Source organism: Panthera pardus, unplaced genomic scaffold, assembly GCF_024362965.1.
Source record: "Panthera pardus isolate Hobbes unplaced genomic scaffold, ASM2436296v1 HiC_scaffold_6, whole genome shotgun sequence".
Classification (NCBI taxonomy): domain Eukaryota; kingdom Metazoa; phylum Chordata; class Mammalia; order Carnivora; family Felidae; genus Panthera; species Panthera pardus.
Window position 1 is genome coordinate 126832409 of NW_026526991.1, and position 15886 is coordinate 126848294.

At 41.1% G+C, this 15886-nt stretch overlaps 1 protein-coding gene across 1 annotated transcript in view; it reads left to right on the forward strand.

The window, feature by feature from the left end:
* Positions 1–15886, forward strand: part of ITGA8 (integrin subunit alpha 8) — a 188832-nt gene that overhangs the window by 120788 nt on the left and 52158 nt on the right. The window contains exons 18-22 of the mRNA XM_019460684.2: positions 530–667; positions 1159–1226; positions 2608–2755; positions 9081–9173; positions 13663–13742. Of these exons, the coding sequence (XP_019316229.2) occupies positions 530–667; positions 1159–1226; positions 2608–2755; positions 9081–9173; positions 13663–13742 (527 nt within the window). The remainder of the gene's footprint in view (positions 1–529; positions 668–1158; positions 1227–2607; positions 2756–9080; positions 9174–13662; positions 13743–15886) is intronic.

Here is a 15886-nt window from a genome sequence, read left to right on the forward strand (position 1 = left end):
CCTTAGGGCCTTTGGGGGTACGACCCTCTTCCCCTGGAGGGCTTCTGTTTGTTTTTTCCGAGGGTGGTGAAGGTGTTTTGCAGTTCATGCAAGCTGAAAGAGATAATAAGAGAGGAAAAGAATCAAGATGTTTCCTTCTCCTGAGCCCAAGAGGACTCCTAAATGCGGCCAACCTCATGAAAATAAAAAGTCACGAAACTTTCCATGACATTTATTGCGTATATGAGTATGTTTTTTCCCTTTGCAATTTAACCAATTTGTGTGAGTCACTGAGATCTGCAGAACCTGAAAACTGCCTCCAGAAGCATCTATTTCAACGAAGCCACAAGTCTAAACGGTTTCGTTCCCGAGCGTGTGTTAATTAATCCTATATTCCACCTCAGTCAGCGTGTACCTAAGCCCGCTGCCGTGATAATTACCTCCTCGTTCACGTCCACTGACTGAGGTCACCTGTTGCCTGCCTCTCGCAGACTAACATCATGTAGCTATTTCACAGAGCCTTCCTTGCGTTTGTGATTATTTTCCCTAGGATGAAACCGAATTCCGAGATAAATTATCTCCAATCAACATTAGTTTGAATTACAGTTTGGATGAATCCACCTTTAAAGAAGGCCTGGACGTGAAACCAATATTGAATTACTACAAGGAAAACACTGTCACCGAGCAGGTAGGTCCCCGATGGTCTTTGATGGTTGATTCTCGGTCAGGCCCTGGGCAGCGCTCCTGTGACCTTAACACCAAATCCAGCCTCTTTTGTTTTCGTTCCTGCACACAAACTTGTAACGTTTGGGAGATTTTCCTAACGTGTTTCCTGAAACGCTGCATCACTGTGTTTTCGGAAGCCCTTCCCCTTGTGCAACCAAGACTTAATTTGTTCAAAATGTGGCTGTAATGGAATCAATACAGCCTCTGATCCTCAAAGTGCTGCCCGAGTACCTTCTTTATGGACATTTCCGAATGAATGGGGATCAGGCTATTATGTAAACGAAGTTATACCGGAAGATCACTGCCTTGCTTCGGGTTTTTAGCTGGGCAGAATTCACGCAGAGAGAAACGAAAGCCTTGGTTTAATTTGTGGAATCGTTCATAGTTGTCAAGAAAAAAGGATGTGATTCAGGTTTTCCGAGATTATTCCTGATGCCTGTTTGCACAACACAGGCTCACATCCTGGTGGACTGTGGAGAAGACAACATGTGCATTCCTGACCTGAAGCTGTCAGCTAGACCGTAAGTTTAAATAAATAAACTTGTGCGTTTTATCTAATGGAATACAGGTGTTTATTTAAAGCTTCTCTGGAGAAAGTATACACTTCCAACGACTACAAAAAAAAAAAATACCCTGTGTGAAATTCTTGAGCTTGGCAACACTTCGGGTCAGCCTGTGGTTTGGGTCAGTCCTTTGTCACCGGTGTGAAATGAACACACCCTAAGATTTCGCTTGGGCTCTTTTCATCTTTCAGCAAAAGCGGGAAAAAAAATGTTTTTGTTCAAAGTAAACTCATCTGGGGGGTGATTCAAGTTGTACGTACTTGCCTGAGTCGTGCGTGCAAGAGACTCGGGCTGGTTCTGTTTCCACCTTAGCCCGAACCAGCTTGTGCGGGGGCCGTGGCTCAAAAGCATCCTTAAAGTTGTCAAACCGTAATCGCTTTTACTTTGCTGAAACAACTATTTTAATGGCACTCTGTGGAGTCAGGCAGAAGGTGTCCCCAAGTCAAATTAAGAATCAAAAGTCTTTCCGGTTGCCTGTAATGGAGAGTCACCAGTCTGGCACTGGTAACTACACTGCATCTTGTTAGGGCAAGAAACAAGAGTCAGATGTACAACATCCTATGTCGGGAAAAGCAGATTCAGGCTTCTCATCCCCAACACACACCCACCCAAGGCCCATCTCGCCGCCAGTGTTTGGAACCTGCTTGGCAGTCTTTTTAGGGGATGTTCTTCCCAAACTTCACGATTGAGCCAGTGTCCGAAACAACAGCTGTGATTGATTAAGGGTTAAAAGTGGCAAAATCGGCTCAGTTTGAGGTTTGGAGAGAAGGAAAATTCCTCAAAATACCTCAGAATCCTCCACCGGCTGAGATTTTATTGTATCTGCCTCTTTCCTTCCCTCTTACGGTTCTCTTGGCATCCACACCTCCCCCTGTCCGTTTCTAAAACATCTCTGCCTTTTCACCCACTGCTCATCGTCTTCCTGTCGGGTGTGTTGAGTGATACGCCAGGGCTGCCTTATTCTGGCTTGGGAACCAATCATCCGATTTCCTGGATTTCTTTCTGGCAGATTAAGTATGTCAGTAGCCTGAAATTGACCACAGTGGGAGGATTAGGCCGCTGGAATGAGCAAATGCTACACATTGGTACTCTTTTTTTTGTTTTTTTTTTGGTAATGTTGTTCGGCGTTACCAGCACACCACTGGATGTCCTCCTGCTCTGCCCATACAGATGCGGTTCTCTTACTTCTTCTCACCACCCCCTCATGATGATCCAACCATCTTCTTGTCCAAGTCTCATATTTCCCTATCGTCCTTCTTTCCTTCCAAGTCCTTAGATAAAATATCTGCGAATCCAGAGAAGTATGGTAACTAATATTCCTTTTAAACTACGTTTTTAGAGATAAGTATCAGGTCATCATTGGAGATGAAAATCATCTTATGCTCGTAATCAATGCAAGAAATGAAGGAGAAGGTGCCTATGAAGCTGAACTCTTCGTGATGATACCAGAAGAGGCAGATTATGTTGGGATTGAACGCAGCAACAAGGTAATGCCTTGCCCAGTATTTGAAGTCGGAAAGAACTCCGGTATATATTTGAAGTCAAAGCGACATTAAGTAGAGCCATCTTAGCTGAGACTTTCTTCCCAAATGAAGGAGAACAAAATGGCACCCGGCTTTGCTAATCATAATAGCAGTGAGCCAGGAAGGGGAGGTGGTCTTAAGCAATATTAATATCTTTCTTGGCCATAGTGCAAAGATCAGTTGGGCAAAGATGGAGAGCTGAAGCAAGGAAGAGAATACAGCTGGCTGAGAGAAGAATCTCACTAATGCGATCTATCAGCTAGACTCCCCTGTTAACTCCCACCCTCGCTGGCTGTTTTCAGGCCTTTGTTTTTAGTTCCCTTCGTTTCAAGCAGGTCCCGGGAGCTCTGGTTTTCATTATTGCTTATAGAGGAAGGTCTGACCAATCCCAGCTGAGCACTGATAACAGCAGAGACAGGCACTGGAAAGGAAACACGTTCATTTTTCTTTCTTCGTGGCCCACCTTTTTGGGACCAGGACCGAGAAAAGCCAGGTCTTTGTCATTATTTGCTGGTCGGGCAATGCCACCATTTATTAAACTGACAATGCTTTTTACGATCTTTCCTCTCCTTTATCAGAACATGAATCTTCCCACTCAGGGTATCCTCAGGTTCTGCTGTGTTTTTAATCACTTGGTCTAAAAACACATCAAAAATACATTGCAGGACAGTGGGGAAAGTCCCTCATTTTCAGAAATGTACAGACTCACAATCAAGGACAGAGACCCACTTTAACATTTCCTCATGGCCACCTCTGTGCTTCACATAGAACGAGGCACGAAGGGAACTCCTTTAAGACATGCCGATGGGTTTGTTCATTGAACTACTATTTGTTAAATGTCTGTTAATTTCCAAATACCACATACTTTGAGGCGTATGAACATTCTAATGACTAAATAATTTTTTTAATTTTGTTTATTTTGAGGGTGTGAGGGAGAGACAGCAAACGGGGGAGGGGCAGAGAGCAAGACAGAGAGAATCCCAAACAGGCTCAGCGCGGTCAGCATAGAGCCCAACATGGGGCTCAGACTCATGAACCACAAGATCATGACCTGACCTGAAATCAAAAGTCAGTTGCATACCCAACTAAGCCGCCCAGGTGCCCCACAAAGACTAAATAATTTAATGAAAAACGATTTCTCTCAAGAGATGTTAGCAGGGGTACCTGGCTAGCTCAGTCAGAAGAGCATGTGACTCTTGATCTCAGGGTCATGAGTTCGAGCCCCACGTTGGGTGTAGAGATTACTTTAAAAAAATTTTTTTAATGTTTTTTATTTATTCTTAAGAGAGAGAGAGACAGAGCATGAGTGGATGAGGGGCAGGAGCAAGAGAGGAACACAGAATCGGAAGCAGGCTCCAGGCTCTGAGCTGTCAGCACAGAGCCCCACAAGGGGCTCAAACCCACAAGCTATTGAGATCATGACCTGAGCCGGAGTCGGACGCCAACCAACTGAGCCACCCAGGCACCCCTAGAAATTATTAAAAAAAAAAAAAAGTAGACAATAACTTAAAAAAAATTAATGTCAGCAAACTGTTGTGATGTTGATACTTCATAGGCATTTATAGATGTAGAGATTATTAAAATCTCTACTCACCCCTCTAGGCTTGCGGTTCATGTGTTGGTTAAATTATCTTCTTCGTGAAAAATAAATAAAGAAATCCAGGTGAGTGATCATCACATATCTTTGACAGTCATAGAATCATTACGAGTTTCTGTTGGAGAAATTTATGGAAAAATATCACCTGTACACACTTACATGCAAATACTATGTAAACAAACAAAGAAATGAGGCTCGAGTATGTTATTTTTAAAAATGTTCCGTGGCTTCACTCATGTTTTCATTTCAGTTCCTTCGTGTCATTCCACCCCCGACTTCGTTAAACAAAGCGTCTTTTCTAAAATGTTCTTTTAGCAAAACATCCAGTTTACCGTGGACTTGGTTGCATGGAAAATATGGGAGAACGCTTATCGTTTCCATCTCTGGCTGTAAACATTACAACGGACATCGTCCACAGTCTCAAATAAGCCCCTTAACTTTTTTTCTTCCATCAGCTTCCCTTGGGCAGAGACTTAGCTCAGTCTTTGAATCTCTCATGACTGAAGCCACATTCTAATTTGTTCTTTCTCTCTAAGCAGTTTGAGGTTTGCGTACCTTTTTTTTTGAACTCAGCTCAAGGGTTTTTTTTTAGACAATCTTCTCTCAGGGGAAAACGTATTAGGATTATCTGATTGTAAGTTTTGTTATTCTTTTGTTGAACACATTCATCATTTCAAAAATATAAATGCTGACCATCTCCTTCTCTGGAAACCTTCACCGAGCCAGACTTCATACTTCCCTTTGCTGACTTTTTCTAAAATGTTCTAGGAATAAGGGCTTATGTGCTTTATGTGATGATTATGATTAGCATTATTATTATGGCAAAAATATATGTAATATATTTTAGCATTTTAACCATTTCTAAGTGTGTCATTCAATGGGATTAAGTGCATTCACATGATTGCACAACCTTTACCTAAAACCATCCAGCAAAGAACTTTTTCATCTTCCCAGATGGAAACCCTGTACTCACTCAACACTAACACCTGTTCCCCCAGCCCCTGGTAACCACAGGTCAGCTTTCTGTCTCTATGCATTTGGTATCCGGGGGACCTCATGGACCACCTCCCCTGCCTCCTGGCCACCTCACATCCAGCGTGTCCAGAACTAGATTTGTCAACCTCCCAGACTCACCCTTCTCCCGCCTCCATGGCCTGGGTCAGAGAAAGGCACCAGGAGCCACCTCGTTTCTCCAGCCCACCTCTGTCCCCAGTTCATCTCTTCTCTCCACCTGCTGCCCCTGACACCGCCCCTGACACCTGCCTTCATCAGAGCTGGCGTGATCTTCTGCCGAGATCACAAATGTCTCCTAACTAATCTCCCCATCTCCCTGCCTCCCCTCCCCTCTCTGCAAGGGGTCGTCCTCTCCCTAAAATGTAAATCTGACCACAGCACCCTCTTGCTGCAACCCCTCATTAAGTCCCCATTGCTTTGAGGATAAAGCCCAAAGCCCCTCAGTAACTACCGAGGCCCTTACTTCTGTCACCCCTGTTCACCTCTTTAGCCTCTCGTCCCTGGGCTTGGATCCTTTCCCTTCCCCCGCACCCTACATGCCAGCAGGACTGAATTTCTTTCCAGTTCCTGGAGTGCACGTGTGCTCTGTTGCCACAAGAGTTTGTGGCTGCTGCTCATTCTCTCGGACGCACCAACTCCACTCCCTCCTCCCCTTTATCCAGCTCACTTCTTTCTCTTTATCCTTCAAGTCTCAGCTCAGTCATGATTGAGGCTGCAAACGTGTATTGAAGAATCGAGATGGGCTGGGCACTGCTCTGAGATCTTATATGGGTTTAATTTACTTAATCTCCGTAGCGGACTTGTAGCAAAACAGAAAGGCTATCGGTATCCCCCACTTACAGAGGAGGAGAGATTTACTAACATGCCTAACACAGCTGTTGCCTGGCATACACTTCACTGGTGGGTCCAATCCCGTGCTCTTAACCACTGGTCTGCACTGCCCCCCAGCAGCCTGATGTCACCTCCTTCAATCTGCTACTTACATCTAAGTGCATAACCTCCTCTATCATTATGAATCTCTCCTATCGTAAAACTGAAACTGCACTGATTATGTTTCCATTACTTTTTAGAATGCTTGTGATTACTTATTATGGTTGTTACAGTAATTGGAAATTCGGTGAGGACAAGGAGTTTTTATCAGTTCCTGGTAAATAGCAGGTACACAGTACATATTTTTAGTGAATGAATAATATGTTAAGAGCTATAAATGGATTACAGCAAGAGTGTCCCTGGAACAGCTAAGGAAAATAATCTAGAAATATCTAGAAAAACAATCATTGTTCCTCTCAGAGAAAGGAAGTAAAGGTTAAAAAAAGAAAAAGGGTGGGAGGGACTGGGGAAAGAAAAGATCTTTGATTGATGTGAAAAAGCTATTTCTAGAAAGCTGGGAAAAATGTACATATAACTTTTAACCTTTAGATAAGATAAAAATATTTACTATAGAAACTAACTTTGAATTATATATTCAAAGGGTTCGTGGACATTTTAAAAAACGTTTTAGCTGGGTTCTTTTTTTCTGTTTTCAGGATTGACTTAATAATTTGAACACAAACATCTCTGTACAATTAGGGTTAGTTACAGATCCTTAAGAATTTAAAGGGGTGTCTGGGTGGCTTGGTTGGTTAAGCGTCCGACTTAGGCTCGGGTCATGATCTCACGGTCCGTGAGTTCAAGCCCCGCGTCGGGCTCTGTGCTGACAGCTCAGAGACTGGAGCCTGTTTCAGATTCTGTGTCTCCCTCTCTCTCTGCTCCTCCCTTGTTCATGCTTTGTCTCTCTCTGTCTCAAAAATAAATAAACGTTAAAAAAAAAAGTTAAAAAAAAAAGAATTTAAATACATGCTAATGCTATCTTTCAGAAGAGAGAGCATTACCAGCTTTTTGAAAATATGTTTCTTAGCTGCCTAGATACTAATGTGTCATGCAAGTTATTTAGAGAGAGCATATATTAAGGTGCCTCCAGATATCGGTCAGTTGCTCCTTTCTGATCATTCTGAACAGACTTTTCAGTGGGTGTTCCTACCTGGTTGACTGCAGGAGGGAGGATTTGTGTGTGTGTGTGTGTGTGTGTGTGTGTGTGTGTGTGTGTGTTTTAATTTATTTTTGAGAGAGAGTGTGAGCAGGGGACAGAAGGAGAGGGAGACACAGAATCCGTAGCAGGCTCCAGGCTCTGAGCTGTCAGCACAGAGCGAGACGTGGGGCTCCAACTCATAGACTGCAAGATCATGACCTGAGCTTGAAGTCAGACGCTTAACTGACTGAGCCCCCCAGGCGCCCCCAGGAGGGAGGATTTTATAGTTAGTTGTGTTTCCATTCATTTCAGCCCCATCTTAGCAAAGCGTGTGATCTGCTCCTGCTGTCTCCTGACACCATTTACTGCTCTGTGCCCAACACGGCTCCAGGCACTGGGAATAAAAGAGATACAAAAACCCCTGTCCCCCTGAGGTTAATTTTCTCGAGGCAAAATTAACAAAATTTTTCACCTTGATGTCTGGTTGTTTGTCTAGCTTCTCATTGTTTTGGTGTTGGATCTTGGTTTTTCCTCAATGAAGTGGGAAGAATGGGATAGAGGGTGATTTCTGAAACTTTTACATGAGAATTCACATTACTTCCTTAAATGAAATTTCAGTAGAGCTGACAGATGGACAGATGGTCCTCATATTCAGAATGCTCTTCCTTCCACGGACCTCTCCTGGGGCGGAAATTCCCAAAAGGTTGCTCCTTGTGAAGGTCCTCCTGTTTCAGCTTATCTCTGGGTATGAGGATGACGGGTCATGTTAGTGGCACTTCGTAAGTTAGAGGGAAATAAGGGGTGAACGTTTGTAGCTATCACTGGAGGTGGAGCAGGGCCACAGGGACATCAGGTTTTGAAAAATGGGAAGGGACTAAGGGTGGACAGCAAGGTGCGGATTTCGAGGCAGCTGGGAGTAGCATCAAGACACGAGAGAGACCTGACGCAGAGGGAAGAAGTTCAGAGATAAAGCTCCCTCACTTCTCCCTTTCGTTTGCTGTAACCTTGAGAACTTGTCCCGCACCTAGCTCTAAACGCCTCTTCAAACTTGAGTTTTTATACTTTCTGATGAGAACAGGCTATAAGGGGAAGAAGGGAGACGGGAAGCACTGGGGAAACACGAAAGCGTTCTATTCCCGTCTTGAGTATTTAGAGGAACGAACAGAGATCGTTGTGTCGCCTCAAAATTAGGACCATGGTGTGTAGGACTCTGTGTTCAGAGCAGTTCTCTTGCACATGGTCACCGAGGCATACGATACCCTCTGCTAATAGCCGCCATTTCATCTTGGCAAGAATAAATTTGTTCCCTGGTGGTTACTCATCTGTGATCCTCCTGGCCCAAATTTAACATGAGCAATAGTGCCAATAATTTCTAAAACGTTCCTTGTTGCACGTGGTAAGCATTTTGCTCCTCCGTGAAACACATCGCGCTTACCGCTCCAACCTCCTTCTCAAATTAAACTCTGATCTTTCTGTCTCCCAAGCGTCTCTTCCTTGTTAATGGTCACCCGTGAACTCCTGGGCCCGGTGGCCCACACAGGTGTTTGAAATCAAGGGAAGCTTGCCGCCCACACCGCGTTGCCTTTGTGACAGGATGTAACTTATTTGCCGCCCCCCCCCCCCCCCCGCCACCCCCCCGAACTCCATGCTGGTGTTCTTTCCCACTGCAGGGGCTACGTCCACTGAGCTGTGAGTACAAGATGGAAAATACAAGCCGGATGGTGGTGTGTGACCTTGGCAACCCTATGGTGGCTGGAACAAATGTAAGAGAAACCCAGAAGCCCTTCCTAGGTTCTAATTGCATTTTAAAGACAGCTCGTGGAAAGCGCCCCCACTGGCACTCAGCTGTTTAGCACCTGGTAACGAAAACAAATTAGGCAGGAAACGACCAAGGTGGTGGTGGGGGGGGGGGGGGGGTGGCATTACATCCTATACAGAGTGGGAACCCTGAGGTTAAACACATGAAAAGATGGATACTTTCATATGCTTTCTCTTTTCATTTTACTCTTAACATGTCTTTTAGATGGTACACATCTATGAAGACTTTTTTTTTTTTTCTTTTTTACTACAGATGTTTTCTTGGGATATTTGTTTCTTTGAATCTCACGGCAGTTCAATTGTTTCTCGGTATTCCGTAAATGACTTAAGAAATAACATAAGTAAAGACTTTAGCAAAGGTGATTAAACTTGGATTTTTGACATACGTCCTGTCCCGTATGGGTATCATTCACAGTATTTTCATATTAAAAATGTTACCATGATCTAGGTTTTGAGTCAGCTCTGCCAGGTCTATATTTTCCATGCATTTGAACTTGAGAATAATACTGAAATGTGTTTGTAGCAAGAAAAAGAGAGAGTTAATAATGATCTGTAATGTGAATTTGGAAGAATAAAGACATGTTTTTCTTCTTCTTTCCTTGTTTCCAGATTTAGGAACTTCTCATTCGGGTTTTCTTGTGGACAATAAGTTTATTTTATTGCAACTGCCATTTAAGTACACATAGTAACTTGTTGTAATAAATATCCCAGTGGACATACTTATTATGAAGTCATAAATCAGAAAAAAATTCTGAAATCTGCAAATACTGCATATTTAAATGTTTCATAAACTAAACATATGTATTCCTCTGTTTTAAATTAGATATTTATGATTATCAATGAAGTGGCCTATTTGAAAAAAATTTCATAAAAATTCATAATTGCATAGGTTTGTATTAGAATAGCTTCCCAAAGTATATTCCAAAGAGTGTTGATCCCTTGAGATAAGGCTTTAAAAGGGAGTTCTGTGGTCACTGCTGGGTATCATATTCTCCTCTGGAACATTTAGGTGCACATTCGCATTTTAAAGGTGATGAGAAGTCCTGCAGTAAATAAACCTTTTAGCCCAAGGTCTCTCACATTTATTTGAGCATTTGAAAGTATCAAGTAATTCCTATTCCCAATTTTTACTTTAGGGTATTCTGCTACAATATTTTTGCTTTCTTACGCTCTAAAAGTAAATAATATTTTTGCTTTTTTACACACTTTTTACGCTCTTTATTTAAACTCCCAGTTATTTATAAAGTGTGCCAAGCTATAGTCTGGTAAATTCACTTGTTAGGCCAAAAGAAGTAACTATTTAAATGAAAGATAAAATTTTATAACAGTTTTTTATTAGCTAACATGTACTGATTGCTCTCTGTGTTATAAATGCATCACTAAGTACTTTTTTTATGTTATCTCGTTAAATTTTCACAACCAACAATCCCATTAGTTGAGTATTTCTCCTGTGTTATAGATGAGGAGATTGAGACTGAGAGATATCAAATAAATTTCCCCAAATCACACAGATAATGAACGACGAAACCAAGATTCGAACCAGGACCTCACACAAAGTCCATGTTCTGTCTGGTCTGCAAAATTGGGAAAAGTATTTGGATAAAAACTAATGAATAACAGACAAGATGAGATTTTTAAACGAAGCCATGAAAGACAGAATGGGATTTCTCAGCTGAGAAATTGGGACATTTTCCATTAGAATCCTTTTGTCCAGAAACTAATAAATCCTTTTGCTGGTTATCAAGAAAAATCCAATCACCTAATTTGGCATGAAGAAGAGGTCTACCTAACACTAAAGAGGAACAGATTGACATGGTAACCGTGGCATTTGCATAAAATTTTATAAAAATGACCAGGCACTCATTTCTTTTTCAGTATTACAAGTGTTCAATCTAAACCAGAGATCATCCAAGATCATTAATAACAAATAATAATCTTGGAGCAAAACTGGCCACTGGTGTCATTCAAAGAGGGTAAAAATGCAGTGTGGTCTTAACCATGGATGTATTTATGTGAAATGATGTCTGCCCGTTTTACCAGCAAATAATTTTTGGAAGTCAAGGAGGTAAATTGTTTGTATTCATTTATCTGTGAGGTCTCTAGTGGAAGAAACCTAATAGCTTTCTTATCTCACCCTTTAATGCCCTTAAACACATCAAATTTTATTGCATTCTGTTTTCTTTTAAAACACTTTGATTTATTTACTTCTTCATTTTGTACTAAAAAAAAAATACTCTCAGTGGATCGTAGTAAAATTCCAAATATAAAAGCAGCCCTAAATATTAAAAAGCATCATAAATCACCAGAAACATTTAGTTAAGTCCCACTCAATATTTAAAAAAAAAAAAAAGTTTTCGAGTGACATTTTATTTTAATTTAACAAAACATTCAAGGTAGTATTCAGAAGTATTACTCCTGATTTGTAAGTAGTAATGTCATTTTCATATAATAGCTATAGTCATATAAAATAGGTGCCAATAGGATTTATAAAAACTTGGAAAATCTCTCAAGCAGGAAGACGAGTAAGTGGTGGTTCAGCAAAGGTCCTTTAGAATCCGCCCAGATATTTGGTGTTTGGTTCTAGCTGAGAATACATGTGTCTCTTACAATATGAAATTGTCACATCTTTATTGTATCTTTGTCCCAGGCTGAATTGTTCTGTAATGAGGACCGACATTAGCCAGGCTTCATCCCAATAGAGTAAGATCCCCACCACTGGAACTGTTTTAGTGCATCCCTTCTGTATACCTGGTACCAAGCTAGAGTCTGACAATATCAAGATGAAAATATACAACGCCCATTCAATAAGAAACTCAACATTAACACTATCGGAGGTTGCAAAGAAGGAGATGGGGGAATAAAGAGAAAATTTCTGCCTGACCGGCCCTGTGGGATCGGATAGTATGTTGCAGGAGGATCTCTCGTCCTGAGCTTTGAAGCATGAGTAGAACGTCTTCAAGTAGAAGAAAGCAGAAAAGTTTTAAGGTTTTCAAAGAAGGGGGAAGTGTATGTGCAAAGTCCCCGGGGTCTGACCAAAAATTGCACATTTGATATCATAAAAGAATTCATCATGGCTGGGGCATAAGGATGCATAGGCTTAATAGATACACATGGGTTTAAATCCCAGCTTTGCTGCTCATCAGTTGTGATACCTTGGACGAGTCACATTGAAATGGGAGAATCACCACATTCAGGAAAGTTTGGAGCAGTGCACTGACATGATATATATAAAGCCACTGGGACAGTGCCTGCTTGTAACGCATTCAGTAAGGGCTAGGGAAATGATGACGATTTATGATTAGAATGATGATTTATTATTAGTTCATATTACTACTGGTTCATATTAACACGAGTTTTTAATCAATGATCTGATTCTCGGGGCGTAGTGGCCTTGAGTGCAGCTTCCAGAGTCAGCTTGCAAGAATTTCAATTCCAACTCTACACGTCCTTTGCTGTGCACCTGGAGGAAGGCACTTGATCTCCCTGATCCTCAGATGACTGCTCAGAGTGTAAAATGTCAACAATCAGAGTACCCACCTCATGGGGTGGTTGTCATGATTACGTGAGACAAGGCATGTAAGGCTTTAGCACAGTACATAGGAGAGTAAGTGATAGAATTATTGGCTCTTATTTTTACTTCCTTATTGATATTATCATTGGACTAATTTTCCCCAAAGTTTTAAAAACCTGTCCTCAGCTTAAAAAAATAAGAGGTTTAAAACTTTGGGAAATCAAGAAAGGTACAAAAACAATCCCTACGCTCATAACCTTAATATTATTACCATAGCATAGTATTCTGGTATATATTTTTTTACAATACACCCTCACTCCTGTACAGTCATTTTTCCACCGACAAACTTTTAAAACAATACCTGAAACACACTGCATGTACAACTTTGTAACCTTTTTCTTTATCGGTCATCGTTCCATTAGAAGCATTTTCCACGTATTTGCGTAGGCGTCCCACCCAATGACCCAATTCGCAGTCAGTTTCAATGACGCCGTAAATGTGCATCAAATACAAGCATTACAGTTTTCCACATCAATTGCCTCTTGTATATTTAGGTTGTTTTTAATTTAGCACATAGGAAGGTGGCAGGAGAAGAATTCGTACAGGACTAAATGAAGAGAATGAACCACAATGTAGAGGGACTTGAATGTCTGGCCTCTGCAGTCTTAGTTCTGTGACTTCCTCTAGGTAACCCCCGGGGTGGAAGCAGGGAAAAGGGCAGCAATATGAGATAGGGATTTGCAGGGATGATTTTTATTTTTTTATTTTTTTGAGAGAGAGAGGGCACAAGTGAGCAAGGGGCAGAGAGAGAATCCCACCAGGGGCAGAGAGAGAAGTGCAGGGATGATTTAAAAAGATTTTTAGGCTGTGTATATGGTCCCTCCCTGTAATAACCTTAGTGTCTTGTGATTTTTTTCTTTTAGTACTCTCTGGGCCTCCGATTTGCAGTTCCACGTCTTGAGAAAACAAACATGAGCATTAACTTCGATCTCCAAATCAGAAGGTTAGATCTTTAAATGCCTAAAATCATGGTCCGCATCCACTATTAGAGAGATCCATAGTGAGATGAATGGCCACGAATCAAACTCCTTAACCTGAAATTAGAACCCAGACTTTTCACAGATCATTTTTTGTGTCTGTTTTTTTCAGTTTTGTAAGTTTTTGTTTGTTTTTGGTTTTTGTTTGTTTGCTTTTGAAAAGAGATCCATTCTGTAAGCCAAGTTATTTTAGTAAAATTTTGTCCTGGGTACCCTCGCACCCTGGTTTACCTCCATTTTTCCTGATTCTGATTTACATCCTTTCTCCCACCCTCACCAACACCCCAACAATATCTCTGCCATGCTCTGAGCTGGGGGTCATTAAATCCCTGAGAATAAAATCTCTGCAAGAAAGCATAGATTATGCGTTTGCAAACTTGAAATCCAACTTGTCAGGAATGAATGGGTCTCTGACGGTTTCACTGTGAGCCCCATGGCAGGAAGCAGGTGAAATTCAGAGGACAGAGCCTTTTTTGGTAACTGTAAGACAAAGCATATAGGTAGCTGCCCCTTTTTTCTAAGACTGACACTTTTCAGAGACTCAAGTGTGACTTATCTTTTCACTGTCTATCCTGTTTGTTCCTTCATGGCCAAAAACAATATTTAATGAGTGGAAAGACTTGGAGGTAGCAGTGTGCATAAAAGCCCAAGTGTGGACTTAAACCCATTAGCCAGTGATGGGATAAATGTAATGACTCCAGGCCACTATTAAAAGAAAAGGAAAGTGAATGGAATACAATACAGTCTTCTTCATGAAACGATCCAATTAGAGAAATGTAAATGTGCATAGTAAGACACCCTGTGAAATACAATAATTTTCTGTGGTCTGCGATTTTAAAAGTTTGAACAACATTTAAAAAAAAAAAGTTTAAACAGCATTGATGTCGACAGCACATACTCAGCTGGGTGAACCCTTGTTCTATAACACAACTCTGAAGTCAGTATCTACAATTTGGTCCTCAAATACTAGTGTGCAATATGGATAAATCTCTACACTTATCTTCTATCCTGTAAGAAGTGATTAGAGAGCGATGATTTTGTGCAATGCATTACTTTTTAATAGCTACTTGGATTAAAGGTTTCTATTTTTTTTTTTTTTTTTTTTTTAATATATAAACTTGGGGCACCTGGGTGGCTCAGTCGGTTAAGCGTCCGACTTTGGCTTAGGTCATGGTCTCATCGTTTGTGGGTTCCAACCCCATGTTGGGCTTAGAGCCTGGAGCCTGTTTTGCATTCTGTGTCCCCCTCTCTCTCTCTGCCCCATCCCCGCTCATGCTTTGTCTCTCAAAAATAAATAAAACGTTAAAAAAAAATTAAAAATAGTAATAAAATAAAATATATAAACTGTATAAGAACATAGCAGATTTTTAAAATCTGCAACCTGCGGGACGCCTGGGTGGCTCAGTCGGTTAAGTGTCCAACTTCGGCTCAAGTCATGATCTCATGGTTCGTGAGTTGGAGCCCCGTGTCGGGCTCTGTGCTAACAGCATAGAGCCTGGAGCCTGCTTCAGATTCTGTGTCTCCCTCTCTCTCTGCCCATTGCCTGCTCACGATCTGTCTGTCTCTGTCTCTCAAAAATAAATAAACATTAAAAAAAAAAAATCTGCAACCTGTATCACAAACCACATCCCCTAAATCTTGTGATAGATTTCTAAGAAGGAAGGTTTTTATCACCTACCTTACGTCCTTTTCTGACCTTAATTAAGTCTTTTTAAAGATTTAACTTAATATTTTCTGCTGATTCTTAAGAGATTTTAAAAAAATTTTACCCATATTAGTGATGAGACGCTGACACAATGATTTCTGTAATACCATTTTACCAAAAGCATATTAAATCACTTCTTTATGTCTACATAAATGTATATTTTCCAAAAGGTTTAGGTAGTCCTAAATATTTTTATTTGGGGAATCTTTTGCTTATATTTTTAACTTTTTCAGAAAAAAAAAGTAAAGGCACCCTATACTGAGAACCATCACTCCAGACAGCAGCCTCAAGTTTCTATTTCTTACCATCACTGTCTGTGATGTCAGTCCCACAAACGGTATGAAGATACATCCTCACAAAATAGAAATCATTTATTTAGAAATAAAATCTGTTACAAAGATGCAA